At 45.6% G+C, this 26,760-nt stretch overlaps 1 protein-coding gene across 1 annotated transcript in view; it reads right to left on the reverse strand.

The window, feature by feature from the left end:
- Positions 1–14,797: 14,797 nt before the first annotated feature.
- LOC126234165 (skin secretory protein xP2-like) overlaps positions 14,798–26,760 on the reverse strand; it is a 35,541-nt gene continuing 23,578 nt past the window's right edge. Inside the window, exon 3 of the mRNA XM_049942910.1 lies at positions 14,798–14,836. Coding sequence (XP_049798867.1) covers positions 14,798–14,836 — 39 coding nt within the window. The remainder of the gene's footprint in view (positions 14,837–26,760) is intronic.

A 26,760-nucleotide genomic window follows, 5' to 3' on the forward strand; every position in this document is an offset into this window, starting at 1 on the left:
AGCATCCTCCTCCAGCTATGCAACAAGCCACCAAACTTTCATCTCATAGGGCGGAGTCAACTGCTACAAAAATGGCAGGCCAGAAAAAAAAAGAAAAAAAAACAGAATACTCCCACAAAGACCTTTCACGTCTCTCCAGCCAACATACATCTGAGAATTCCTCTGCCAACCGTAAAGGCTCCAAGAAATCAAACAAAGGCAAACAGTTGCCTCCTTCACTGACCTGGAGATGCTCTTCAAAGGTGTCTCCCCGTGAGACTGTCGCACAACTGACCTCTGTCACACCGGTACACACCATCAAGGGAGAATGCTGACACCTGTGTAGATATTATGGAGCAGGATCCTCCAGTCTCTGTCCCCTGTACCAATGAGTCTTCGAAGGCTGGTACTCGGCAGTGCTGAGCTAACACCTTTTATTTTTCCCTCCTCCACTTTCCTAGTCATTTCTCTCCTCCAATGGAACGTTCATAGCCTTAGATCCGACGAAGAGGAATTACAGCTGCTCAAGAACATGCTGAATGGACCATTCAGGATTGGCATCATGTTCTCTTCACCAATGAGTGTTGCATATGCCCTCAACCAGACAATCGTCAGAGACGTGTTTTGAGGCAACGGGGTCAGGCTGAACTCCTTAGGCACACTGTCCAGCGAGTGAAGCAAGGTGGGGGTTCCCTACTGTTTTGGGGTAGCGTTGTGTCGGGCCACCGTACGCCGCTGGTGGTCATGGAAGGCGCCGTAATGGCTGTAAGACATGGATTCCATCCTCCAACCACTAGTGCAACCATACCAGCAGCATATTGGCGAGGCATTCGTATTCACGGACAATTCGCGCCCCCATCGTCCACGTCTTGTGAAAGACTTCCATCAGGTTGACGATATCCCTGGACTAGAATAGCGGCATGTTCTCCAGACATGAACCCTATTGAACATGCCTGGGATAGATTAAAAGGGCTGTTTATGAACAATGTGACCCACCAACTACTCTGAGGGATCCACGCTGAATCGCCGTTGAGGAACTATCTGGACGAACAGTGGCTTGATGAACTAGTGGATAGTATGCCATGACGAATACAGGCATCCATAAATGCAAGAGAACGTGCTACTTGGCATTAGAGGTACCAGTGTGTACAGCAGTCTGCATGGTGGTACAACATGCAATGTGTGGTTTTCATGATCAATCAAAACGGCGGAAATTATGTTAATGTTGCTCTCTATTCCAGTTTTATGTACAGGTTCCAGAACTCTCGGAATTGAGGTGGTGCAAAATTCTTTTAATGTTTCTATGAATAATCTTGCCTTTCTAATAATTTCTATAACACTTTTAATACACGGTTGTAATACACATTTTGAAACAATACTGACACGGCGGAGTTAGTCATACATCCTCCCTTTATCACTTATCGATACAAACAGGTGAAGATACAGAAATTAATCAATTCATAAGCGTATCTCTTCTCTTTTTTGTATCAAAATGTTCTCTCTGCAACAAAATAACTTGTTACTTTACCGTTGGTTTATATACATATAGCTTATATGTATAAAAAGGAAAGAAGAAAGAAAAAATATTATCCATTACAACGTCCCGTTCCGTTGTTGCACTAATGAATGCCACAACGCAATCCGCACTTTTAACCATCATCATACAACGGCGAAATGCATTCGTTACAAGCAATTGTGTGCCCAGCATCGTCGCCTTCCTCAAGATAGCAAAAACATAGCTGGATTTCATTTACTTGTTTAACAGTTCCACACACTTTTCTGTCGTGTGGGACACATCCGACGGCTCTTTGGGATCAAGGTCCATTCCTCAGTTTCCGGCGTGAATGTAGCAGATGACGTAATAGTGCTCTATTGCTTTCTTCAGCACCTTGCGCCGCTATTTTGCGATATTCACCCACCATCACCCTGTTTTCTCCATCGGAAGTGAGTAGAGGGAGCTCGGGTGATACCCTCCTCTTCTCAGAATCGTGAGTGCTACAGTCCCGCCTTTACCATGAGGTTGCTAGATCGTGCTCTCACTTCCTCCATATACTCCACCCCAGTGCCGGACGATGTTCACATTCAGATGGTTCAGAACCTCTGTCTTGCGCGCAAGCGTTTTCTCCTTCATCCGTACAATTGCATCTGGGCAGAGAGCACCTTTCCCAGATGCTGGCGTGAAGCCACTGTCACACCCATAGCTAATCCCGGTAAGACAAACACCTTCCTTCTAGCTGCTGCCCCATTTCTCTCATCAGCTGTGTTGGCAAGGTGATGGAATGCATTCTTCATGCCCAGCTGGTAAGGTGGCTAAAGCGTCGCAATTTATTAACTACTGCACAATATGGATTTCGAGCGCGTCGATACGCCGGTGACCATCTTGTCACTTTGTCAACCCATGTCACGAATTGTTTTCTGCGAAAATATCAGACTGAGGCTTCCACATAATCGAAAAATAAGGCCAAAGACACCTGCTGCAGGACTGCTATCCTCTGTACTCAATACAAATGGGGCCTTGAAGCCCGCATGTTCCACTTCCTTCAACAATTTTTAAAAGATCGCGTCTTCAAGGTACATGTGTGTTCTGCCCTGTCGAACGCCCTCATCCAGGAAGACGGTGCCAGGGTTCCGTCGTGAGCATCATCGTCTTCGCTATAGTCATTAACCCTGTTATGGCCTGTCTCCCGCCATGCATTATTTTGCCATCTTTTGCAGTTATGCACGGCGTTGTCTCCTTGAGCGGCGCCTTCAGCGATGTCTCTATCGTCTTTACTAGTGAAGCATCGACAATAGCTTTCGTTTTTCCACTGATAAAACTGTTTGTACGCATTTCTAGCGGCGCAATTCGTTTCTTCCAGTGTCTTTACATCATCGTCCTGTTGCTCTTCTGTTTTCTGAAATAACGAAATTGCTCATGTTTCATCGGAAACTTTCTCGGTCCTCCCACGTGTCTTACCTACCCGCTCGCTGTACGTGGTTCCTCGGTGTTCTATGTCCTCTCGGCAGTAGTTCCTGGGGAGAGTGTTGGACCACCCTCCTCCGTTTGTACCAATTTCTAATCAGTTCGAAACTAAGTTATGGGTGTTTCGTTAATGCATCTGCATGTCCGTCCATCTTACGCTGTCTAAATACTATCTACCATTCTGGCATCTGTTTGGCCATTGGCACCTTTTACACTAGTCCGGTTGAGAGAGTGTGGCGAAGCAACTGAGCTACCAGCCGTAACACCGTGACTTTCTCCTTGGCAGATACACCTGCCGTTTGTATGCCATGCGTGGTCACCCACCCTCTGCCACTTACTTCGACGACTTCTTCTTTGATCGCCAGTATGGGGCACATCCCTATTTTCTGTTACTGCTTCTACTCCCTTATGACTACTGCTCCGGCAGTTTTTCATGCTACCTGCCAGTTTCCCAATGGGCGTTAACCATTCACCACGTTGGCTTCGTGCAACGGCCTGTGTTGGTCTCTGATTTCATTCGCTTCCTAAGGACACTAGTACTCCAGACTCGCTCTATTCCCTTAAGTTTCTTCAAACAGAACTTCGCCATAGTACCTTTGGATACACTGATGGTTCTGACAGTGTGGCGTCGGGTGGGCCTTCTTCATTGGCACCGACATTTTTCAATATTGACTTGTGGAACACTGCTCAGTATTCACAGTGGAGTAGTTCATCCACATTCAGTACAATCAGCGACATAGGCTTTTGAATAGCGTCATCTGCTCCACCTCTGCGTCCTTCACAGCCTCTGTGTGCTGTACCGTCCAGGTATGCTTTCACTTGCTCACTCTTGGTGCAGCCACTATGATGTTTATGTGGGTACTGGTCACATCGTTCTGACGGGAAATGAGGCACTAACGCTGCTGCCAAGGCTGCAGTCCTCACACCTCGGCCTGCTAGTCCTTCCAGTCCCTCCAACTACTGACAGACAACAACACACAGATCATTGGTGTCACTTCCACATCTCCATTGGTCCTCCCTTCAAGGAAACAAGCTCTGGCGAATCAAATGTCCCCAGCTGCTTTGACATCATCTCTCAGCCCTCTCGCCCCCAAGGAGATCAGTTTACGTAGGTTGCGTATTGGGTACTATCGTCTTAGCCATCGCCATTTGTTAAGTGATGATCCCACCACTGTGCTCATTGCCCTCAACATTTGACAGTCTACCATTTCCTGATAGGATGCTCTTTTTTATCCACCTTCATTCTCATTTATGTTTGCCATCTTAGTTATAGGCCATTTTAGCGAATAACGCTTGTGCTGTTTTAGTTTTTATCCATCGTACCGATATGGCGAAGGAAATATGATCTTGTGTCAGAACCTCCTTTGCCTCTGGGGAGCATTTTATGGACCTTTCTCTAAGTCCATGTTTTTAGCTTTTTTTCCTTCTGTCGATTGGGCTTAACGTTTAGTCGTTTTTAACTCCTGATTCATCTTCGTGTTTTACACTTCTGACACGGGCGCCCTAAAACAAAACAAACGCAAACCGTGCCAACAAATACCACTGCCGCCAGGACCATCATCGTGGTACTGACCGGTGATACCAACTGGTTTTGCAATGCAGCTGTACCCTGGACTGTCTCGCATTTCCAGTCTGCATTGCACATGCCTTCGACATTCTTTTGCATGTAGCAACAGCTATCCCCTACCCACCCTGTAACAGATCACCAAATAAGCACTGCAGCTGCATTTAAATATTATGATAGCTGTCACTTCTAGGACAGGAAGTTACAAACGTTTGTTGGTATCTCGATTATGAAATACTAATATCCTTACAACTTCCCATAATACTTGGGAAGCCATTGTGGAAAGGATGCTCTCTTAAATGGTCAGATACCTGTGGTATACTTCCATGAAATGGAACACAGCTCTATATTGTGAGCTCGAGCACCCTACAAAAGAGGCAGTGATGCTGTTGAAGAGAAGACCATCACCCAAATTCGAGTGAGAACTGGCATGATGTAATGGGGCTGATAAATAGCACAGTGGTTTGGAAGTTTGCTGAAAGCATGGTTGAATGTGACACTCTTAACATTCAGGAGAGGGGTTTGCGTAAAGCATTCAGCCATGTATACCTCTATATCTATTCACGTATTTGTGATATACTTTATGGAGGTGAGGTTTCATCCCTCTTTCGAAAGATATTGTCACTAAAAGAAAAAGGATAGATTAATGTCTAGTCAGAAGTGGCCATTCAAAGTAATATTAAACCCCCTTTATCTAGTTTCAAAAGATAGAAGTTAGATAACAAATGCAGTCCTTTGTAATAATTCAACTACATCTAATGTCCGTGGTCATTATAATCTCTAAGCCATTTCGTTCTTAATAAAACTCCAGGACATTTCAGAAGCATATTGGACTCGCATTTAGGATGACGACGGTTCAATCCCTCGTCCGGCCATCCTGATTTAGGTTTGTCGTGATTTCCCTAAATCGCTCCAGGTAAATGCCGGGATGGTTCCTTTGAAAGGGCATGGCCGACTACCTTCCCTAATCCGATGAAACCGATGACCTCGCTGTCTGGTCTCCTCCCCCAAACAAACAAACCCCAACATTTCAAATTCTTGAGGGAGTACTCTGAATATTCAGTTTATATTTACAGACTTGGAGTTAATAGGAAGCCAGAAGATGACCATGAACACACATTGCACAACAAAGTAGTAAAGCATGAAGTAGTTCGACCACTCTAATTTCCAAAATTCGCTCCCTTGGCACCCCAAACATGTAGATGTCATGCAACTACCAAATATTGGGAAGCAACACTGCTCGTGAATCAAAAGAATGTCGCTCCTAATTTGTCAAAACATTTTGGTACACGACATTTGTCACAGATGCGTCAAATCTTTCACCAAGAGATATTATCTAGGAGGACACCTCATAGTTTGCTCGAGCCAGGAACAGCCTTATGTGGAACTGCCTGACGTCCTTAAAGGTGAAGAACACCCACTACCAGATCCAATGTGCCTTCATTGGGCGTATACAGATTAAGTTCCTCCTAGCTCCTGTGACACGTTTCTGATTATGACCCCACTGCCACCCATACAGTCGTCACAGAACATTTACCACCATACTCAGCAGAATATGAATTTGTATACTCGTATGACTCGTATCACCAGTTTGATTCACATGTCGGGAATAATCCTGTGAGACGGTGGTTGGCTTAGCTCGAGAACCTGGTATGGAAGTTGATGGGATTTATCGCAACAACATTTTCGTGACTGACTCGTAGAACAATGATGTCCTGTATGAGCAGGCAGCCGATCGTCGTGTTGGTGGGCTGCCATTGCATAGAGAAGACGAAAGTCCTTGTAGAGACCATAGTGATATATGGGGGAGGTTCCACAGTGCATCTCACAACTAATGCAACTTAGAGCCAACTATCAAGCTCTTCTCCATCCTCTTTCACAATCTGAGTAGGCGTGATGCCCACTTACTCGTTCAACACTTGGTTGATTCTGGGTTGAAAGGTGATAAGGTTAGTCATTCCTGCTACCATTGAAAAGAACATTTCATCTTCCAAGAGAACCACACCAAATATATTGCTTTGATTCCTGGAACCGCGTTGCCTCGTGAACGTGTCTCTTCACAGTCTTCGCCCCAGGAATACATGCATGTCACCAGACCACATATTCCAATGATGCAAGATTTCAGCTTGTGATAGAGAAGGGGTCTGTCCACATGAAATCCTGGATTTGTTGGAGACGCTCTATGAAACCGCATTGCCTGACATAACCACACTGTCCAGTATACTAATGGGCACTGCAATAATGGAAGTGGAGGATGTGCAAGATGGGAATGTTTGTTTGGAGTTTAGCGTCCATTGCTTAGGAGAATATGCTAGATTCTAGACGAATACCAATGTACGCTTCATCACGTACATTTTAGAGTAGTTCTGCCTGAGAACATAGAAAGCAGAATCCAGAGACTATTTCGTCATGCGAGGGCTTTCGTGGGATTCGGTACATGCAATATGTCAGCATTGAACGGTTGACTTGTGTTAACCTCTTTCTCTTCTATGAATGCAGAATTCGTGGGAAACATTCCCAGTGACTACACAGTACGCCAAGATGAATAACCCATGAATTAGTGACGAGCAGTACAGGCGATCTAATGATTTATCTAATATCATTTACTTAGATGTAAACCACCTCTGTGCGTTCGCCGCACAACTGTTAGCCATTTCCAGGGTCCCGATAGATGTGTAGAGGAGAAATTGCGAGACTGAAGGATAAGATCCATGAACCAGGTGGGGATGCCGGTTAAAGAAAGATCCTGGCCTTAGAACTGGCGTATCTCGCCCATTTGCATGGTGAACAGTCAGGTGCCAATATATTAAGAACTTCGGTATGGAGCCCTTTTGTGGGACTGGGCTCTCTGGACACGGCCGGGGAACAAAGATCATTATATTCTGCCCCGTAGAAACTTCAAGTAATGCCACAGATCTTGTATGGAATATGTTAGAATCACGCGCAGAAAATACTCCGAGCAATGCTGCCATGTGAATTTTAAAATTTTCCCGGTGAATTGACTGTTCAAACAAATTTCGGGCTTGCAGCCGGTCGTCGTTCAATACTTCGCACGATTGTCTGCGACGGCTCACCTGAAGATCTGACAGGTGCCCAGTTGAAATACAGGGCGAAGTATTGAACGACGACCGGCTGCAATCCCGAAATTTGTTTGAACAATGTTGCCATGGGTTTCCATGTTAATGAAAGACTGTAGAGATGTCCTAGATTCCAGTGCAGTCCATGAAGCCTTTCTAGATTGGTATGTGTGTTGTGGACCTCTCCAAACTCCGCATGTACCGCTTTCAGTATGAGTATGCGAAGCCAAACTTCGTCAATCCCAAGTTACAGTGTATGGCTGTAGTCAATTTAATCTACTGGGTTAAAGGCAGCGATCCATCTGAAATAATTAGATATTCGTGAAGAACTGAACACTTCTGGACACGCAGCTAATAGTCCTTTTGAAATAATACCAGAAAACAAGTAGGTTATTGGCCTAATCAAAGATGAAGTGAATGGATCACAGAATGTGGAGTTTGTTGACACTCATATGAAAGATGTGCGAGTACTGTGTAGATGCAGATGCCACCTAGTGGCGGGCTAATAGTGCGCATAGTGTGATCTCAAATGTTATCTCGATAGAGAATTAGTGTGCCTGCTTTATGGGATTGGTGCGGCTCCTCAAATGGTCAGTCTATAGAGATGTGATGAGGGCTGCCGCATCATAACATACGGTCCATCTGTGCAGATGGGATTGGCACCATATGGTATTCACAATACTCACTGGAGTGATTGTGTGGCTCACTAATTTATTTGAAGGTGGGAGACGAGTGTGTGTAATAATAGGATGAGCCACTCTGTGTGTGTGTGTGTGTGTGTGTGTGTGTGTGTGTGTGTGTGTGTGTGTGTGTGTGTGTGTGTGTGTGTGTGTAAATATAACACCAAAAAACTTGAGAATAAATGACACTATGTGATCAGAAGTATCCAGGCATCTGCCTGAAAATAACTTAGAAGTTCTCTGCACCCTCGACTGGCAATGCTGGAATTTAATATGGTGTTGGCCCACCTTAGCCTGGTGGTTTCTTGGGAAATGGCAGCCCGTTATTCATGGAGTGCTGCACTGAGGAGAGGCATCGATGTCGGTCAGTGAGGCTTGGCACGAAGTCGGCGTTCCAAAACATCCCAAAGGTTTCTATAGGATTCGGGTCAGGACTCTGTGCAGAACAGTCCATTACAGAGACGTTATTGTCGTGTAACCACCCTGCCACAGGCCATGGATTAGGAACAAGTGCTCGATCGTGTTGAAATACGCACTCACCATCCCCAAACTGCTCTTACACAGTGGGAAGCAACAAGGTGCTTAAAACATCAATGTAGCCCTGTCCAGTGATAGTGGTACGCGAAACAAGGGGTGCACGCACACTGCGTGAAAACACGACCACACCATGACAACAAAGCCTCCGAATTTTACAGTTGGCACTAAACACACTGGAAGATGACGTTCACTGGGCATTCGCCATACCTACACCCTGCCATCGGATCGCCACATTATGTACCGTGATTCATCACTCATCACAACGTTTTCCCACTGTTCAATCGTCCAATGTTTACTCTCTTTACACCAAGTGAGGTGTCGTTTGGCATTTACCGGCGTGATGTGTGGCTTATGAGCAGCAGCTCAACCATGAAATTCAAGTTTTCTCAACTCCCACCTGACTGTCATAGTACTTACGGTGGATCCTGATGCAGTTTGAAATTCTGGTGTGATGGTCTGGACAGATGTCTGCCTGTTACACATTACGACCCGCTTCAATTGTTGTTGGTGTCTGTCAGTCAGACGAGGTCGGCCTGTGCGCTTTTGTGCTGTACGTGTCCCTTCCCATTTCCACTTCACTATCACACCGTAAACAGTGGACCTAGGGATGTTCATGAGTCTGGAAATCTCGTGTACACACGTGGCACCCAATCACCTGACCATGTTCGAAGTCCGTGAGTTCCGTGGAGCGCCCCATTCTGCTCTCTCTCTCACTATATATAATGACTACTGAGATAGGTGATATGGCGTACCTGTCAGTAGGTTGCAGCACAACGCACCTAATATGAAAAAATACGTTTCTGGGGTTGGCCGGATGCTTTTGATCACATAGTGTAGTAAATAGACGCATTGTGTGTACATCAAATACATACCATTGTGAATAAAAATGAAAAATATTAATAAGCAAAAACAGTAAAAAATGTATTACAAAATCAAAATTGTTCATAATCTGTTGGCTAGTTTGTTGGAGGGTCTATAATAGTTACATCCAAATCCCGCAGCTGGATGATAACTAGTTACAGCAAACATGAGTTTTTTTCCCAGTAATGCTCAGACCTCGAATGGGAAAGCCTACATAGTCGACTTAGTTATGAAGGGTTATAATAAGGGGGGCCGAAGGTGAGCTCGAATGTTATTGGTCCACCTTGGTTTCGTACTATTTTATTGTGTTCCAATTGGCTGAGAGAAGTGGAGTGGTTGCATGCGAGTTTTTAAGAGTATATCAAATAACCTTCATCGAGTAACGTCATGGTCTTGAATATAACTCGCACAATTGCCTAAGGAGTGCGGTTAGTTCCCATGGATGACCTTGATGAAATCCCAGTGGTTTCCTGTGAGAATGGGAGTGATCTTGATTGGCGAAGTGGGTAATTTGACTCTGGATGTTCAATAAGTGGTTAGATTATCTTTGCTGAAACATACATTGCTATACTGTTGCCCTTTAAATCGCGTCCCCTTAAATCGTGTTCTCTGGAGATGCCTGTCCCTCTGAATCTAGAACATACGCTGCTATCCTGTCCCCAGACAAAGCTTATTTCACTCGCATGTGACACTTATTGGGATAGAATTTTTAGTATCATTAGTGCATATAACTAGTGCATAACATTTTTGCAATTAAATGATGTTGACTCAAGGAACCAGATTCCTGTGTACTGTAGAATAATTTTTACATATCAGTAAATAGTTCATTAATTGTAACAAAAGTTCCACATTATTTTGCCACTGAAGTTATGTTTTATGGTGGTTTTTGTTTTGAAATGAGTTTTCCTCCGGTATTAAGATGAGCACTGAAAGGAAATGCATATTAACATTTTGAGGACTGGGCAGCTAGGGTTTCTTTACTTTGTAAGAGGGCGTTTTGCCTATGAAATCCTGCAAAGAAACAGACTTAGTATTAGAATTTGTTATATATGCCTTAATATGAAAAAATTGCAAACATTTTGCAAATGAAGTCCTGTTTTACTAGCACCAGGGATATTCTTAGTGTTGTGGTTAATTATGTTTCTGACATTACTAGCAAATTACATTATTACGTTGTACAATGTGTGCTCATTCATTTCTTACAGTTCCCTACACACAAACCGTCCAGAAGGCTAACGATGTTGCCCTTGGAGTTAGCAGAGGAGGTAAGTGTTTTTGTACATTATTCAGTCATTACTGGGGGGGGGGGGGTGACATTGACATATTAATAACTAAAATATGCAGCGTTGATATTGCTCAATGAAACTAACTGAAAATGCAATTTTACATTGGAAATTGGTTACATTTACCTCACTGTGTAGAATTTCCAAAGGTTTTGGAAAATGAATCTGTATATCACAATCTTCAAAATAGTGCATGGCATCTTCTCTCGCATTTGTGGAACATCATTACTGTGTATTTAAGTTTTTGATGAGTGTATTTCTTTTACATGGTTAATTTCTTGGAAAATGTACTTCTGTGTGTTTTCTTCATAATTGCTAGGAAATCGTATCATATTGCTCAAAAGTGTAAGTTGTCTCACATTTTTTCACTTGACCTTCTTTGTCGATGAATTACGTTGAAAAATGAAAAACGTAATGGTAGGACACACAAATGTTATTTTCGGTGTCTTATGTATGGTCTGTTATCTACAATACTTATAAAAGCAAACACACTTGAATGTATTTCTAGGTTGTTAATATTTTATCTCATTGTCGATGTACGCACATAAAAAACTTCTGCATCACCGCAGTTCCCAGAACTCCTGAAAATAGATGTTGACTGAAGATGTTGTATTACAGGCAGTCTGACTGTTCAGATAGATCACTAAACCCACCCAAAGATGTAAACAACCATGCATGAGCAACGCCTATTACACAGACGGGGTCCGACAGCCGATCAGTTCTAGTCATTCCACCAGGAAGGAGGTACATGCTCGTGTTGTCTGTAGGTCAACCATGCTTAGACAGTCAATACCGCGGTTTGGTCGCTTCCACATTGTTACTTTGTGCCAGGAAGGGCTCTCAACAAGGGAAGTGTCCAGCCGTCTCAGAATGAACCAAAGCAATGTTGTTTGGACATGGAGGAGATGGAGAGAGATAGGAACTGTCGATGACATGCCTCGATCAGGCCGCCCAAGGGCAGAGGATGACCGCTACCTACGGATTATGGCTTGGAGGAACCCTGACAGCAACGCCATGTTGAATAATGCTTTTTGTGCAGCCACAGGACATCGCGTTAAGACTCAAACTGTGCCCAATAGGCTGCATGATGCGCAACTTCACTCCCAACGGCCATGACTAGGTCCATCTATGCAATCAAGACACCATGCAGTGCGGTACAGATGGGCCCAACAACATGTAGATTGGACTGCTCAGGATTGGCATCACGTTCTCTTCACTGATGAATGCCCCATATGCCTTGAGACAATCGTCGGAGATGTGTTTGGAGGCAACCCGGTCATGCTGAACGCCTTAGACGCACTGTCAAGGGAGTGCAGCAAGGTGGTGGCTCTCTGCTGTTTTGGGGTGGCGTTATGTGGGGCCGACGTACGCCGCTGGTGGTCATGGAAGACACTGTAATGTGTGTACGAAACGTGAATGCCATCCTCTGACCGATAGTGCAACCATATCTGCAGCATACTGCCAAGGCGTTCGTCTTCATGGAGGACAATTCGCGCCCCCATCATGCACGTCTTGCGAATGACTTCCTTCAGGATAACATCGCTCGACCAGAGTGGCAGCATGTTATCCAGAAATAGACTCTCTCTAACATGGCTGGGATAAATTAAAAAGGGCTGTTTATGGGCGACGTGACACATCAACCACTCTGAGGGATTTATGACAAATCGCCATTGAGGAATGGGACAATTTGGACCAACAGTGCTCTGATGAACTTAGGGATAGTATGCCACGACGAATGCAGGCATGAATCAGTGCAAGAGGTATTAGAGGTATCAGTGTGTACAGCAATCTGAAGTACCACCTCTGAAGGTCTCGTTGTATGGTGGTACAACATGTTATGTGTAGTTTTCATGAGCAATAAAAAAGGGGGGGGGCATGTTTATGTTGATCTCTCTTCCAATTTTCCGTACATGTTCCAGAACTCTGGGAACCAAGGTGATGCAAATCTTTGTTTGATGTGTGTACGTAGTTCTTGTTTATTAAACACGTTTTCAATTTTTGGTCTCCCCACTCCCTGAGGCTCGGGGTTCTATCATGAGCTCATGCATGGCTTATACAGGACCCAGAGTTATTCCAGCCGTTTTTTCCCTACCACTCTGCATTTCCGTACCCATTATCCTCCTTTCCTCCCTGTCGTAACTCCTTCCCCTCTGCCCCCTCTTTCCTCTCTTGGTTTTTGTACCTACAGTATGTTGACCTGGCCAGCCATCTGGTTTTCTGTACTCCTTCCAGTTTTGTTGCCATTGCTTTTTCTTTTTGAACCTTCCTTGTTTAGTGTGTCTGGTCCCTCTTTGGAGTTTGACCTCCACTTATAATTTTTCTCTCTGAAGCGTGAGATGAACAATTTGGGGAATAACTCCCTCCTAGTACCTATGGCGTCGATACCTCTCCCCCTTCCTTCCCTGGGGTAGCTCCACATGGCATTCTCTCCTTCAACTCTCCCACTGCCTTCAACTCTCCCACTGCCATTTCGTATTCGCCATACTAGGTTGACCAGTAGTTTTTAACCCAGCAGTGAGCGCCGCCCCCAATCCCCCTCACCTTGTAGTTGCGCCCCTCCCCCTCCACCACAGTCATCCAGATTTTGCTGGATTGCCCCTGCGTTTCGGCCCTTCTCACTACATATCCCCTCCAATCTTCCTTGTCCTGCGTGTTAGCAGATGATCCTCAAACAGTAACATCGGTTCTCTTCGCGAAAATGGTGTGTCTTCCGGTGTTTAAATCTTCGAATATTCGTCTGGAACTGGAAGCCATTAGTTAGCGTTCACATTGCTTATGGAGCCCTTGGCCTTGCCTCCACAGTGGCCGGGTTCTTCTCCCCTTTTTTCCCCTACATTTTGCCTGGTTTCTCTGCCATTTTGATTCCCCTTTTTTGATCTTCTTCTCGTGGTGTTGCCCACATTGTCACGATCATGGGATTGCGCATGCTACGGTATTCTGTATGGAATGGTATGGTGTGGTGTATATGGTGTGAGTGGTGGAGCTGATGCTCCAAAGCGCATTGCGTATCTGTGATGGTCCTGCTCTCTCTGTTTGCGCCCACCCCATCCTGATCTTTCCTCTACCTGCTGACCTTTCGTACCTTTAACCTCTTTCTTTGCCCATTTCACCTTCCCCTTGACTGACTGACTGACTGTCCTTTGTGTTGTCTCTCTTTTTCTGCCACCTTAGATCACAGGACTGATGGCGTTGCTTTTTGGTCCCCTCCTGCCACCCCCGCCCATCCCCAATCAACCAACGAAACAACCAAACATTCTTGATCTGCCCTTTACACTCCTTGATGTCGCAGTTTCGCTGTTTTGGAACAAATATCTTCAGGTACTGTTTCCTTAAAATTGAGTAATTTACTTTTACTAACTTTATGGTTAAGGCTGTGAGATGCTCTGTTTTGTGAAAACTGCCTGCATGTTAATTCCACTACATGGGCTGACTAGCAATTACAGAATATGCAAGTGGGAAACCGATCTACTGTAGAAACACAGTAGAATCTGTACTATCGCATAGCAGTGTTGCTCTGTGCCATTCTCTCAAAAAATGAGACTATAACAGAAATATGTGTCTGTATAAATGGTCCAAGTTGAATACTTGTTTAGTTTTTCTTTCGTTCTTCATATTGATTTTATTACCTTTTTTGTTCTAGGAAAAAGCTTCAGCGTATCCCATAAATACTTGTCTCTGAATGTACAATGGCAAAAAATGTATGCTAGACTTTCGTACTGTCAAACCCTATCTTGGAAAGTTTTTCCTATATAAGTCAGTACTTATCATTAAGTTCCTTCCTTTGAAGAATTTATGTAACAACATTATAACAGAACTCGCTCCGTCCATTTTTCATTCAATTCTGATTCTGTTGTTTACTTGTCTAAAATCTTGACTTGGCTGCAAACAAACACCTGCACAATAACAATACTGAATTTGTTCTTACTTTAATGCAGATCAGTGTTGTAGTAGTTCCATGTAGAGAGCTCTGTTTGAGACTTACCTACAATGGAATAATTACTACCACCGCCATTTCTCCCTACATTTCGTCATTCTACCAAAGCTTTTACACTTCAGCCCCTGGCAGCTAACTATTGCTGCTATTTTATTCTCGAGTCAGAAACATACAAATTTACAGTAGCCAAACACATCAATAAACACTGTATTTATATTACATGTGCCCAGTACTTCGCAACCTCCAAGGCGCTTGGAGTGGCTTGCAGGAGATCAATCTTCGAGCAGGGTATAGGGCACAAAAGGCACTGGAGCATGTGGCTTATGGTTTGTTCTTGTCCACAATCACAGGACGTATCTTCTGTTATGAAGCCCCATCTCTTCAGGTTGTCTCTGGATCGTCTGACTCCTGACTGTAACCTTTTTAAAGATTTCCGTACCAGGCAGCTCTTGTTGCGTCCAGGTGGTAGTTCTTCAGCTTCTGGCGTCTGCAGGTGAGGCGTCGACTTCTTCCATAACTCCAGCCTTGCCTTCTCTGGTGAAATGGTGAGCTTCTCGGATGTTCTCAGGAAGCTCTTTCGCGATCTCAGCCGTTGCTGTGGTGGATTATGTCCGTGCAGTGGATGGGCACTGTCCTGTTCCACTTTGTCCCTCCTTGTTGGCAGCCACTGTTCTGCGTACCCATGGTGGCGTTATTCCAGCCAGGCAGTAGAGCGTATCAGTTGGGGTAGGTCTTAAGCAACCTGTGATCAATCTACAGGCTTCGTTGAGAGCGATGTCTACTTGTCTGGCATGAGATGACCTGTACCAGACTGAGAAACATATTCAGCAGTAGAAAACACACAGTGCCATTGCAAAACAGCGAATAGTTTGTGGATGTGACCCCCACTGTGTCCCCGCTAGTTTGCGAATTAGGTTGTTTTGAGCGGAGATTTTCATTTTGGTGTTCTTGCAGTGAGTTTTGAATGTCAGAGTTCTATCGACAGTGACTCCCAAGTATTTAGGTGCGTGATGATGCTGGAGTTGGATGCCTGACCGTGCAATATGTAACTCACGATTAGCTTCCCTCACTTGTATCTTCGAAGGGTTTGGTGTGAGTTGGTTCCGATTGTAGTAGCTTCACAGTGTTCTAAGTGCTGTTGTGAGGTTTCTTTCCACTCTTTCAAAGCATGAGCTCTGAGTAGCAAGGGCTAGGTCATCTGCATATAAGAATCTCCTTGTGCCTGGGGTCAATGGCTGGTCGTTGATATAAATGTTGAAGAGAAGTGGAGCCAAGACGCTTCCCTGAGGTAGACCATTTTCCTGTGCTCTCAAGCGACTGTGTTGTCCTTGGAATATAACAAAAAACCTGCGGTTTTGGAGGAGGGTGCTGGGTAGTCTAACGAGGTGGGCGTTCTTGATCATATTGTATAATTTTGCATGGAGTAATCGATGATGGACAGTATCATACGCTGCTGTGAGATCCACGAAGACCATGCCCATTACTCGACGGGTTTCGAAGCCATCCTCTATTAACTGAGTGAGATTCAAAAGTTGCCCTGTGCAGCTTCTGTTTGGTCGAAATCCTCCTTCTTCGGGCATGAGAAGAGGGTCTATTACTGGTAGGATTCTATGCAGAATCATACGTTCGAACAGTTTATAAAGGTGACTCAAAAGTCTAACTGGTCTGAAATTCTTCGAACGATTTGCTTCCTTTCCGGGTTTCAGAAGAGCTATCACCCTGCTCTTTCGCCAGATCTTTGGTATTTGGCACTGGTTCATGCGGTTGTTGAAAAGCTGCAGGATCCACTTTCTTGTTTCTGGGCCGAAATTCTTGATTTGCCCCATACGGATGTCATCTAGACCGGATGCTTTTCCAGTTTTGCTCTCCTTGATAGCTTTGTTTAATTCAGATACCTAGAATGGGAGAGTCAGATCCCTCGTTTGTTCTTGGGCCTCTTGCTGTACTTTCGGAACTTTGATTCTATAGCTTCCTTTCCCATTCATGATCAGTTGGTGTGCTATCTGATCTGCAGTAATGTTGCAGTGTGCTGTGGACCTGGTTGGTCATTATTGAGGCGTCTCAATCTCGACGCTTTATGACTTTTTTTTATGACTGTTTCTGATGAGATCGAGTTCTTCCATCGTTTTAACCCAAGAATTCCTTTTGGATTCTTTCAGAGATGCAATAAGTTTATTCCCAGCCGATAGCGTTGTCTCGTCGAATGGATCTTCTTCGAATAGTATCTTATACTCTAGATTGAGCACTGAGTTCTGAAGTTAGACCAGGAATGAATGATGTTCGACAACCACGAGGAATTGCAATTCTGGAGAACCTCTTTACAGCCCTCATAGAAGTGTCATACGAGTCAGGTGAAGGTTCAATACTGGGAACTGCAGCGTCCAGCGTTTCTGTAAACTTCGGCCAGTTGGCTTTCCTGAAGTAAAACCTCCTCCTGATCGGAAGTCTGTGGTCTAACTGCTAAGTAGATTTCGCACATGATCGGTCTGTGCTGTGTATTTGGAATAGGGTTGCAGACAGTTTTTATGCACTGTTGTGAGATGTTCTCGCTGCAAAATATCAGATCGGGGTTGTATTCACCTTTCCATCTGCCACATGAAAAATGCAGGTTGCTTAGGGTCATGTATAAGGCTCCGATGGTTGCCTTCCGTCCATTCTTGTAATGCTGTACCATTCTCATCATCATGCTCATAGCCCCACGTGGTGCTGTGACAGCTGAATTCACGAGTCACTATTTACATGTGTTGACTATAAAAGCTATCAGGTAGATTGATTTTGAGATCAACGTCCGGTGGTTTGTATACAGATGCGACTGTACAGGTTTTGATTTCCAAAGTTAATATTTCAATATCATTTGCTTCAGTGAAGGCTGATGATATTATCTGTGTATCTGGTTGGACAAATATAGCACTTCCGTATTTTGGGTGGGGTCTTTCCGTAGCCAGTCGCATTCCGTTTATTTTTGGTCTGCGCATTTCACAGCTTCTGTGGGTCTCCTGTATGCAGAGTACACCGCACTTGGTTTGTCTGCACAGCTCTTGTAACAGTTCTTCTTTTGGTGGTGATATACCTTCTATATTCATCGATAGGATGGTCAACTGTGGTCCTGAAAAGGACCAAGATGATGATTCTGGTGCGGAATGATCAGCCGCCAGAGAAACCTGACGTCCAGGGTACGCCCGATTGGAAGTCTTATCTTGGTCGGAAATCATTGCAATCTTCGTGGAGGCTCCTTTCATGTACCCTATTGCTGCTATGTCCACGGATGAGGAAGCTGTGTCCAGTACGAAGAAATGCTGTAACACAGTGATACTGAGCGCCATTCAAATTAATGCTTCATTATGACAAATAGTGAAATCCAAAAATTTCAGTCAGTTGTCACATTCTTGGCAAACAGGGCTTGCTAAGAAAATTAACAGTTAAGATAAAATCTGCATGTACCTGTTAACACAATATTGTAAGGACCTGGGTTGAGACACAGTTGGGGATGGGAAAATGTGAAGTACAGCGTTTAGGGCTCGTTGTTCCTCTGTGCACTAATCAAATATCATTACAAAGAGAGATTTATTAGATTTAAGCATTGCAATGAAATCACCTCATTTGCAGCTGCGTTGAGAATACTAGATTCTGCATCAGTCGCAGAAAGCAGTGACTTGTCCTCAACAGATACTGGAAGTCATTGCCTCAATTGCCGCTGCTTATGTAGCAGTGCATCCCTGTGCAGGACAGTCGGTGGAAGCTCTAACTGCTTTTTACTAGGGCGCTCTAGTGGACATCGAAGGGTGTCTGCCTGAGTGAACTCGAGCAGCTCTGCGTGGGATGTGTCTGCTCTCAGGTGCAAGTCAGGGACAGCAGACTTTAGCGTGCCTCCTGGATATGCCAAAAGGTTGCCGTTGCACAAAAAAACTTCAGCCCTTGGGAAGCTGGAGGTAGATTTCTAAATTTTGCATTTCCCATGATATCTCCAGGTGGCAGAACAATATTAGACATTTGAGCCATATCCATGAACGTAAAACAATTCTACGTCCAGTACACAAAACTGAACCGGCAACCGCTGTTTGGTAAGATTGTTCTGTATGGAAACTCTACTTCTCATCGGAACATATGCTTATTCCAGGTAATTGTCCAACAGAAACCATAAAATGGCACGTGGTCTGCTAGCATGCAGTATACTGGTTAATGTTCCTCACATACACACCAACCTATTTCAGCCCCTGAAGTTTCCTTGGACTGATAAAGAACTGGAATACTATTCAACACTGGATAGTAGTTTAGACTCTAGCCTCTATATGGACACACACTAATTTCCACAGTACTAAAGCTACCCATTAAACTACTGTATTCACTAGCAGTAAAGTTCTCATGTTAACTTACTCAAACTTTTAATTTCAACTCCACTGTGCCCATAACAAACGGACACTCACGGCCTGACGACTGTTTGATGGCCTGACAAAAGTCAAACTGCTGTTAAGACCGTATTAAATTTCGTGATCCTTTAAATTTGAAGAAATGAGTAGAGAACCGCATTTTTTAAACTGATCATTGTATGTTACGTCAGTGAATTTCTCAGCAGCTAGCTGAGGATGAGTGTAGACTGTTTGTTGCTGCATGATTGGAAATATCCAGATGACAAATGCACTGAACACACAGTTTACTGTACCTCAGATTTGACAGCGGTCACCTGTTCGGCACTGAAGTCGCTTCTGTACAGCCTACTGGCCGGCGGTTGCACCACCTTGCAGACCAGCGACTCTTTTGTGAATGTGCCAGTGGCCTTCCTGAGGCCTTAACAGATCGAAATCATCCTCCTCACATCGTGCAGAAATGTATCTCCCACCCCTTCTCTCAAGTAATCTGCCATTTCTCAGTGCACAATGTCCAGCCACAGAGGAGTGTCCCCCTCACAACTATGTACCTCACGAGATGGAAGCAACATGATGATGTATTATGCTGAAGTTTCGAGTACTTCTCATTGTGCCTGAAAATGTGAAATATTTCCCACGTCTTCAACAGCAGCATTCCACTTTATACCCGACCTAAGCAGTATCGGCATCCTTCCCAATTTGAACACAACTCCCTACTCCTTGCTGCACATCACGTATCAGTAGAACATAGCTGTGAGACCTGTCCCGAGTGTCCTACCACTGTAAACTATTTTTGTCTCATCGTGGGTATCTCCTGCAGTGTCAGAAGCAGGGCCACCTGTGAACGTGGCCACACAGTCTACTGACTCGGCGCCAACCACTGCGCCGCACCCCCCAGTGGGGCTCGCCACATTTTGGCGGGTTCGTGCTCGGCTACCATGAGGCCCCAGTCTTTGCAGCATCTTTTCCCTTCTGTGCTGCATGTATATCCTCTCGCTATTCTTTTTCCCCTCCCTAAGAGAACATGTCTGTGGTATTATTGGGAATGTTCCGCATTATCTGTGGCTGGCATAAGAGCAGTCTCACCCATGTTTTTCGTTCCCTTTTCCTTTCTTTTTTTACCTTCTCCTCTCGTTCCTCCGCTTGCGTGTTCGAGGGTCCTCATTTTCTTCTTCCTCCCTGTGCACTCCCGAAGTCTGGCCCATGCGTCTGATATGTAACAGGTGACTGGGCCTGGCCTCTACCATGGGGTACGTGCCAACTCTACCTGTCGACTCGGGGCTGAAAATTACGCGTTACCCAGAGAGGGATGATTGCCTGAGCTGCAACCTTCCCAAATTGCCGATTGATTCCTCTGTCAGGTGTTCGCGAGGTGCGGACAGTCACCTAGGGCAGGTGCGCCCACTTGTCAAGGAGTGGGCCATGGGAGATGCTAGCAGTCGTGGGGGATTTTCTCGCCGTGAACAAATAGTCTTTACAGTCTACGTCTATGAAACGTGAACGGTATGAGGCTAACGATTCAAAGTCCCTTCCAGCTGCACCACGGTTCCTCGTCGTTTCACATACTGAAAACAGTCAGTTCTTCGCCGTGGTAAATCCGTTTATTATTCAGAAAGGTGTTCATGCAATTTTGAGCCCTGTGAAATCCTGCTATCGTTTACAGAATGGCATGTTGCTTTTGGAGGCTGCTTCTGATTCTCAAGCGCGACAACCGCTTACCACCTCAGTTATGCACGGCTACCCTGTTTGTGTCGAGGCCCTTGGACGTCTGAATTCTTCCCGTGGCGTTAATTACACTAGGCTGCTTGACGGTTTAACCGAGGCTGAAATCCAATGTTATCCATCGGGTTATAAAAATGGTAGATTCCTCCGTTATGCCAACCCGCACTACTTTTCTCACCTTCGATATAGTGGTGCTTCTGTCCAAGATCAAAGCAGGCTATGAAATTATAACAGACCGTACATTTCGAACCAGATGTGCTGCTACCAGTGTCGTCGTTTCTACCACACTAGAAGGTAATGTCGACACCCAGCCACATGTGTAATCTGTGGTAGTGATGTGCATGAGGGCAATTGTCTTTCTCCTCCTCTCCACTGTATCAAGTGCAATGGCGGCCATGCCGTCGCCTCTCGGTGTTTTCCTGTATTCCTTGATGCGTGGGCTGACCGAGAGATCTGGTTAAGGGAAAAGTACCTTACCCAGTCACTCACAAGTTATTGGCCAGTCGCAAATACTGTGTTCTCCCGTCTGGTACCTATAGTTCTGTTCTTAGTACGTCTAGATTCAGGAAGGACATGCCCACACAGACATGCGACCTCAAATTCAGCTCTGAGGTTGTGAAATAGCCCAGCTTCACGGTAGCATTGCCATCCCCCCGTCCAGATGTGCAACAAGACATCAAACTCTCACCTCAAGGGGCGAAGCCACCAGCTACACAACCGGTAGGCCAGAAAGGGCAGGAGTAGTTAGTACTCCATGGAGACTTCCTACCCCAGCTGGCCTGAGTGTTGCCAGTGCGCACCACCAACCGTTTTTCTGCGTTGGACTCCATAGACCGACAGCACAAGCAAGCCAATGCTTCTGTGCACCCCATGGAACAGGATCCTCCTGCATTTACGCCCTGAAGCAGTGCCTCTTCGCAGGCTGACACTCGGCAGCCACCGAGGTGACACTCCATCTCGTCCACATCGTGACTCTCCTCCACTCGAACGTTCGTGGCCTTCGGTCCCACAAAGAGTATTTACGGCAGATTTTAGCATCGCAGCATCCCCTTGTACGCTGCCTTCAGCCAACGAAATCCCACTCTCTCGACCACTAGAAGCTTTGACATTTCTTCCTGGGTCGTTTCACCTTCCCCCTGGGGTCGGCATTCCATCTCATTGGGGTGTCATGCTGCTCATAGGGGATGACATTCATAGTCTACCCATCTTCAAGCTGTTGTAATTCCCCTTTATCTTCCTCACCTGCCTTTTCCCTCTGTAACGTTTATATCCCTTAGTCATTTGATGTCGCCAGGGCAGACTTCCTTCAGCTTATTGGGCAGCTACCTCCTGCATTTCTGCTACTCGGTGACTTCAATGAACACCGTCCCCTTTGTGGTTCTCCCAGAACCTGTCGGAGAGGATCCCTCTTGACTGACCTTCTTAACCAACTCTACCTCTTCTGCCTTAACAGTGGAGCACCGACATTCCTTTCTGACTCCCATCGTCTTGTGTGGTCCATTCTTTGTAACACCTACTTGAGCGTCCATTTCCCATGTGCTATCAGTCTGCTGACTCCTACCTGACCTGTGTGCACACCCAAATGGCACCTTACTAAGCCTGACTGGCGGCTTTACTCCTCCATGGAGACCTTCAAAGAACAGTATTTACCCAGCTGTGATGACCAGGTGGAATATCTCACAAATGTTATCATTACTGCTGCATAACATTCCATTCCTCGCAATTGCTCTTTACCACGTCGTGTCCCAGTCCCTTAGTGGACTGAGGCATGCCGCGACACAATTCGTGCACGGAGATGTTCTCTCCGCGCTTTTACTGCCATCCTATATTGACAAACTGCTATCACTAAAAGCAGATGCGTGCAAAGTGTCGTCGCGTTCTTCAGGAAAGGAAAAAATCTAGCTGGATTGCATTAACTAGGTCTTCTAACAATTCCATCTCTTCCTCTGTCATGTATACCAACTTCAAAAGACTGTCTGGGACCAAGATCCATTTGCCAATTTCTGGCTTGAATGTAGCAGACGATATCATCGTGGACCCTATTGCCATCTCAAATACTTTGGACCGCCATTTTGCCGACCTTTTGAGCTCTTCCCACTATCACTTTGCCCTCCTCTACCACAAATGAAAGAAGGAGGCTCTGGCGATACCTTTCTCTTCTCAGAATAGTGAGTGCTACAATGCCGCCTTTACTATAAGGGAGCTAGATAGTGCTCTCAGCTCATGTCGATCCTCTGCCCCAGGGCCAGATGATGTGCAAATTCAGATCTTGCAGCACCTCTCTCTTGTGGGCAGGCATTTCCTACTTAACATGTACAGCCGCATCTGGGCAGAGGGCACATTTCCTGGCCATTGCCATTAAGACACTGTCACCCTCGTACCTAAGCCCAGTAAGGATAAAACCTTCCTTCTAGCTTAGGCCCCATTTCTCCCACCGACAGTATTTGCAAGGTGACGTATGAATCACGCCCGGCTCCAGTGTCATTTACTAACGACTGCACAGTGTGGATTTAGAGTGTGGCGTTCTGTAGTTGACCATCTCGTTAGTTTGTCCACCCGTGTCATGAATGGTTTTCTGCGGAAATCCCAGACTTTGGCGGTGTTTTTCGATTTGGAGAAGGCCTACACCACCTGATGGAGAACTGTTTACATGTGGGGCTTCCGTGGCTGCCTGCCCCGTTTCCTACGGGATTTTTTGAAGGCATAGTTTTCAAGGTGCACGTGGGTTCTGCCTTGTAGGACACCTTTATCCAGGAAGGCGGTGTGCCTCAGGGTTCTCTCCTGAGCATCATCCTATTAGCTATCGCCATTTACCCTATAATGGCCTGTCGCCCACAGGACATCTTCGGCTCCCTCTTTGCCTTCTATTCCAGTTCTCACGGACCTGTCACTGAGCGGCGTCATCGACGACGTCTCGATCGTTTGTACTCCTGGAGCACTTACAATGATTTTCGTTTTTCCACTGACAAACCCGTCGGTATGAATTTCTGGCGGCGCAAATGGTTTCTCCTACCATCTTTACATCTTGGGCATGTTGCCCTTCCGTTCGTTGAAACTACGAAATTCATGATGCTCATGCTCGCTAGGAAACTCTTGGGCCTCTCATGGCGCCATTTACACTACCCCAGGTGATAGCCTGTATGCTGAAGCTGCTAAACTACCACTGTCCTACCGTCACGACTTTCTCCTCAGGCATGCTGTTTGTCTGCCATGCGTGGCCACCAATCCTATGCCTCCTCGTTCGATGCTTACTTCGATCGCCAGTACGGGGCAAATCCCTCTTCTCTGTTACCTCCTGGAGTCCGTTTTCGGCACCTGCTTCGGCAGCTTAATTTCACACTACCTGCAACTTCCCCAGTGAGTGTGAATTCTTCGCCAATTTCGCTTCGTGAAGTGGCCCTTGTTAACCTTGGCCTTCATTAACTTCGTAAGGACACTACTCCAGCCTTACTCTATCGCCTTCAGTTTCGTTAGTTTCGCACGGAATTTCGCGATAGTCTGAGAGCCATCAGTATACACAAATGTACAGACTGTTGGAAACCGACTACTAAAGACGTGAGTGCCAATGAAGGAACATCTGACCCTACACACTGCTCATTATTTACAGCATAGCTCTTCGCCTTTTATCAGGCCACAGAGCACATCTGGCGTCAGAGACTATTAAATTGTCGTGCTCAGACACACTCAGCGCCCTTCAAAGTCTCTGTGCGTTTTACACCGCCCAACCCTTAGTGCAACGGGTTCAGGAGAACTGTTACTTGATCACTCGTGGTGGAGCCACTGTGAAGTTTGTGGATTCCTGGTCATGTCAGTCTGCCAGGAAATGAGGCTGCTGACGCTGCTGCCAAGGCTGCAGTCCTCTTACCTCAGCCCGCTAGTTTCTATATTCCCTCCAGTAATCACTGTGTTGCTGTAGATCAGGAGGTGGTGTCCCTTCGGCATCGCCATTGGTCCTTCCTTAAAGGAAGAAGCTGTAGATTATTAAGCTTCTCCCAGTGGCACGGGTGGCCTCCTCTCGGCTCTCCCGCCTGGAGGAAGTCATTTTAACTCGGTTGCGTATTGGGCACTGTCTTTTTAGCCATCGTCATTTGATAAGTGGTGCTCCTCCACTACTTTTTACACTGAACCAAAATTTTAACTGTCCGCTTCTTGCTGGCTGAAGCCGGCCGAAGTGGCCGTGCGGTTAAAGGCGCTGCAGTCTGGAACCGCAAAACCGCTACGGTCGCAGGTTCGAATCCTGCCTCGGGCATGGCTGTTTGTGATGTCCTTAGGTTAGTTAGGTTTAACTAGTTCTAAGTTCTAGGGGACTAATAACCTCAGCAGTTGAGTCCCATAGTGCTCAGAGCCATTTGAACCATTTTTCTGGCTGAAAGTTCATTTCTTAACCGTTTCTGTTCCCACTTGCCGTCTGATTTATCGACCGTTTTAGCATTGACGCGTGGGCTGTCTACCGCGATTTACTTTGTCCGTGAAAGCAATATGGTGAAGGGCATTTAATTTTTAGTTTTGGACCTCCGTTTCTGTATGGTGTGTTTAGTAGCTCTTTCTCCACGTCCCTGTTTTTCACTGACTTCTAAAACGTCGATTGGGGTTGACGTTTAGTCATTTTTAACACCTCTGTCTTCGTGTTCTCTAGTTTTGACGTGTGCGCATGTGACACCGGTTGTTTTTGCGCCGAAAAATGAGAAACTGTACCGCATTCTATGTGAGCATCTCCTCTGACGAGCAGTTTGTCACTGTGAATGGCCACTGCTAGAATGTGGCTGAGAGGCAGCTGGCCCGCCCATTTTGAGTTGGCTGCCTGACCTGATGTGCTAGACTTCGACTGCTTCGTGGTCTGCGCTGTAACTGTTCGGGCCTCATCTACACCTGCTTCTGTCCCAACTCCTGCTCCCACCTCAGCTCTACGCACGCCTTCTGTCGCCCCATCACCCCCCCCCCCTTGCACCTGTACAGTTTTTTCACCTTTTCTGCTACTCTCCCCAACCCTTCCCCCCTTCCCCATCCAACCGTCCTGTCACAACAATATGTATGCTTCCTCCCATAGGCAGCACTGCAGCATCCTACGCCACCCTTTCCTTATACTGCCCTCCATCCCCATGACACATTTCTTGTGTAAAGCCACATCAGCTGAGATAGCTGTTCTCCACGTTTAGGCCTTACTAACCTTCCCTGTGTGTGCATGGTTTTTGTTTTTCATCATTTCATGGAGGATTAAGTTCTGTAGCTTAAAAAACCGTGTGTTCTTATAATGTGCTTGGCTGATGCTCAACATCTCTTCCATGTGGTGAGTTGTAATTTATCCTATTTCATATTGCTGCCCCATCCGAGATTTTCTATCACGTAAATTACACATTTCGACATTCTCAGAATCCTTGCATCAACACACCCTAACAGAATCTCAAAAGATGTATCAATGTAAATAATATTGTTTGCTAGGAGAGTAATTGTGCTTCACCTACACTGTCCACATATTCTCGTAACTGTGGATTGCATGCACTATTTGACGAGTGCTGCTCGATTAATCTCATCTTAAAGCACGATGGTGGAATGTGGTGTATCACATGTAATGGGATCTTGGCTTGACCACGCACATTGTGAGGATGGTGAAAACCTCTATAAATAGCGCCTCAGGTTTGAGGTGGGCTGTGTGCCAAAGAGATGCACAGCTGTGGAGATGGAACAGTCGTTAGCGGGCAACCTCTGAGGGACCTGCTGCGCCTCAGTTGTATAAAGTCTACCTAGGCACACAGGGCTCTATCTAGAGAAACTTATTTAACTAGTTGTTCCTGGGACC

Source organism: Schistocerca nitens, chromosome 1 (assembly GCF_023898315.1).
Source record: "Schistocerca nitens isolate TAMUIC-IGC-003100 chromosome 1, iqSchNite1.1, whole genome shotgun sequence".
NCBI classification, from domain to species: domain Eukaryota; kingdom Metazoa; phylum Arthropoda; class Insecta; order Orthoptera; family Acrididae; genus Schistocerca; species Schistocerca nitens.